At 48.9% G+C, this 3,989-nt stretch overlaps 1 protein-coding gene and 1 pseudogene across 2 annotated transcripts in view; one reads left to right on the forward strand and one right to left on the reverse strand.

Moving 5' to 3' along the window:
• Window positions 1-3,989, reverse strand: part of CD244 (CD244 molecule) — a 12,295-nt gene that overhangs the window by 5,905 nt on the left and 2,401 nt on the right. The window contains exon 3 of one of the 2 annotated variants that reach the window (XM_015564570.1): window positions 2,393-2,458. The exons of the other annotated variant lie outside the window; for it this stretch is intronic. Within the exon in view, the coding sequence (XP_015420056.1) occupies window positions 2,393-2,458 (66 nt within the window). The remainder of the gene's footprint in view (window positions 1-2,392; window positions 2,459-3,989) is intronic. 2 annotated transcript variants of the gene reach the window in all.
• Window positions 3,257-3,835, forward strand: LOC102766639 (annotated as a pseudogene).

Here is a 3,989-nt window from a genome sequence, read left to right on the forward strand (position 1 = left end):
CGCCGCACCCTCCGCGCCGCCAGCCCCGCTCCGCGCGCACTCGGTACCTGAGAATTTCACTTCAGCACTGCGGATCCTCTGAGTCTGGATATAATATTCTCTTTACTCCTAGTTGTAGAATTTCCACTCAGCCAGCCCTCCTGTGGCTCTGGATGTTGTCCTTTCCCTGGTTCAAGCTTAATTTGAATTGGTTGTTCAAGGCAGCAATCTCTGGTGTTAACCTATGCCGCCATCTTTGGTTCTCTCAACATCTATTCTTTTTATGTTTATTTTTTATTTTCTGTGTCTATTCATGTTACTTTATTTGTTTTAAATATATATATTTTTTATTGACTTCAGAGAGGGAAAGGGAGAGATAGAAACATCAATGATGAGAGAGAACCATTGACCAGCTGCCTCCTACAAGCCCCCCAGTGGGGATTGAGCCCGCAATCCAGGCATGTGCCTTGACTGGGAATCGAACCGTGACCTCCTGGGTTCATAGGTCGATGCTCAACCCACTGACCCATGCCGGCCGGCTCCATATTTTTCTTTTCTTTTTAAAAAAAAAATCTTTGTTAGCAAATATTTAATTAGCTGTTTAATATACAATCTTACAGCAGATTTTTACCTAATACAAAGGAAAAGGCTTATGGCAATTATTCTGAAATAATCCTAAAAAAACTAGACATTTGCTTGTCCTCTTTAATTTTTCTTTTTTTCTAATCAGCTCTTCCAGGTGGTTTTATTAATTATATGCACTCAATTAGGCCTGAATAAAATAGAAATACAATTTAGTCAAATGCAAGTATATTTCTTCTTCCCTACTCCCCTTCCTCCTCCTCCCTCCCCCTCCTCCTCCGGTCCGTGGCCTTCCTCTGAAGCCGTCCCCATTCCACCAAGCTGAAGAGGTTGCTGCTTCAGGTCAAAGTTCTTTTTTCTTTTTTAAGTAATTTTTTAGAATATGTTTTATTGATTTTTTACAGAGAGGAAGGGAGAGATATAGAGATTTAGAAACATCAATGAGAGAGAAACATTGATCAGCTGCCTCTTGCACACTCCCCACTGGGGATGTGCCCGCAACCAAGGTACATGCCCTTGACCTGAATCGAACCTGGGACTCTTCAGTCCACGGGCTGATGCTCTATCCACTGAGCAAACCAGTCAGGGCTTTTTAAGTAATTTTTATCAGAACTTTTTAATCATTGGCCACCAGATGGCAGTGTTTCCCTAGAAAGAGATGCCCAGCTGGGATCATCTGCCAATGTTCCAGACGCTTCCGAAGGTGCAGCTCAAACCCTGGATGTTAGATACAATGCAGGGGAGACTCCAGGCCGTGGCTCAGCTCTGTGGCCTCGAGCACGTTCGCTTACCTCAGTCTACAGACTTCATGAGGCTGTTACAGCAGATTCGTTTTAAAAATGGACATAATGAGTACTTTATAAATGTTGTGCTTAAGTGATAATAAGGTGAAAGAGAACAACACAGCCCTGACCAGTTTGGCTCAGTGGCTAGAGCGTCAGCCTGCAGACTGAAGGGTCCCAGGTTAGATTCCAGTCAAGGGCATGTACCTTGGTTGTGGGCACATCCCTGGTGGGGGGTGTGCAAGGGGCAGCTGATCGATGTTTCTCTCTCATCGATGTTTCTAACTCTCTATCCCTCTCTATTCCTCTCTGTAAAAAATCAATAGAATATATTTTTTAAAAAATTTGTGCACTGGCAGAGGTGGGGGTCCCTCAGCCCAACCTGTGCCCTCTCACAGTCTGGGATCCCTCGGGAGATAACAACCTGCTGGCTTAAGCCCGCTCCCCTGGTCACACATGGCAAGCCCGGATCCCATGCTAGGGCGGGTGGTGGCTGGGGATCGTGCTGCCACCCGCCCCCCACCCCCTGCCCCAGGCCGCACACGGCAGGCCCGGATCCCACACTGGGGCGGGTGGCGGCTTGGGATCTCGCTGCCGCCAGCCCTGGGCAGGGTGGCACAGTGGGATCTGCCTGCAGTATGCAAATTTAATGGCCATCATTGTTGGGTTAATTTGCATACCCTTCTGATTGGCTGATGGGCATAGCAAAGGTACGGTCAATTAGCATCTTTGTCTTTTATTAGTGTAGATATTTAAAGTTCAAGGTCCCCACGTCCTGGAAGCAGCAGGGAGGAGGGAAGAAAGAACACAGAAAACCAGAAGCCGAACTCCCTGTCAGGGTCATCTGCTGCCTGACCTTGACCTTCAGCTGTTAGGCTGTGGAGGCCCCAGAGCACTGGGACTGTCAGCCAACCCAGCAGCTGCCCATCCCTCCAGAGCACCGAGGTCTCACTGGCCATTCAAGGGTCTGAGGTGAGTGGAACTTGGAGGGGGGGGGATGAGGAAGCCCATAGACAGGTGTGGACTAGAGGCGAGACCCAGAGTGGTACCTGGGGCTGGACCATGGAGTAGACAGTGTTCTCTTTCCCAGCAGAGTCCTGCTGCCGCCTCCGCCCCTGCAGGAGAAACAGGGAGGGCAGGTGGCAGCATCAGTAGGCACTCAGTCTTGCAGGGTTGGGTCATGTGGGGAGAATGGTGGGAAGGAGAGGAGCTCCCAGGAGCCTGGGAGGCAGCACCGCAGTCCCGGGACGAGAGGCACGGGGAGCAGCCACCAGGCAGTGGCTGGGAGAGGCTCCCCGTGAGAGGCCGCACAGAGAGACCCTGCCACTGGGCGCCTGCCATGCGCAGAAACGTCCCTTCGCTGACTGACTGCACAGACAGTGCGCTGAGTGAGGTCTGAGCCCCACTGTGGCCGCTGATTCCAAGACTAGAGGGTTTCAAGCCCCAGCCCAGATCCAGCCTTATTGTCTGCGGGCCCTTGGCTCCAGCCAGCCCCCTGCGGCTGCGCTGTTGGGTGACCCGGACTCACGGCCAGAGGCGCATCTCCCTCAGTCCTGCCCCCACGTGGGGTCCGAGGTCATTCATGCCCTTCCCCTGAGGTCTGCTGCCAGGAAGGGCTCTGGGGGGGTGAGGGGGGCGGGTTCTGCATTCAGGGGAGGAGCCGAGAGGAGCAGGAAACAGCTGTCCTTGTGTTGGGGACCAGCTATGATTGTAAGAAATATTCATCCTGCTCCCTTAACCGGGACTGTTTCGTTCTGATTACAGACACACAGCCCAGCTCTGTCTGGGCTGAGGCAGCCATCTTGCTCTTGCCGCGTGCTGGTGTTGGAGGACTCTCCCTGCTTCAGATTTACAACAGCATGAATCAAGAAAAGTTAGCCAAACTTCAGGCTCAGGTCCAGATAGAGGGCAAGGGTACAGCTCGCAGAAAGAAGAAGGTGGTACATAGAACAGCTACAGCTGATGACAAAAACTTCAGAGTTCTCTAAAATAACTGGCTGTCAATAATATAGCTGGTATTGAAGAGGGAAATATGATTAAAGATGATGGAACAGTTATTCATTTCAACAATCCCAAAGTCCAAGCTTCCCTTTCTGCTAACACCTTTGCAAGTACCGGTCGTGCAGAAGCCAAACCAATCACAGAAATGCTTCCTGGAATATTGAGTCAGCTTGGTGCTGACAGCTTCACAAGCCTCAGGAAGCTAGCTGAACAGTTCCCTCGGCAAGTGTTGGATAGCAAAGCACCAAAACCAGAAGACATTGATGAGGAAGATGATGATGTTCCAGATCTTGTAGAAAATTTTGATGAGGCATCAAAGAATGAAGCTAACTAAAATCTTTTCTGGTTTTTGGAAGTTGGCATGGACTAGATTTAACAAATCAGCTATGTGGTTCCAAAGTTTTACAGACACGGAGAACATCAACTGTTACTAGTTCAGTAATATAATATTTTGTATATTAATAATGCTGTTTGTTCAGCATTTTCGGTCATTTGATTTTGCATTTTGCACTTCCTCCCAGGATCTATTCTTTTGGTCAAAATCCAAAGTATTGGTGCAGTTTGAGGGTGTTTTAATTTTTAATTCTTGTTTTCTTGTCGTTTTTTTTGTTTGGGGTATTTTTGGTGTGTTTGTATTTTTTAGTA

Source organism: Myotis davidii, unplaced genomic scaffold, assembly GCF_000327345.1.
Source record: "Myotis davidii unplaced genomic scaffold, ASM32734v1 scaffold1121, whole genome shotgun sequence".
Classification (NCBI taxonomy): domain Eukaryota; kingdom Metazoa; phylum Chordata; class Mammalia; order Chiroptera; family Vespertilionidae; genus Myotis; species Myotis davidii.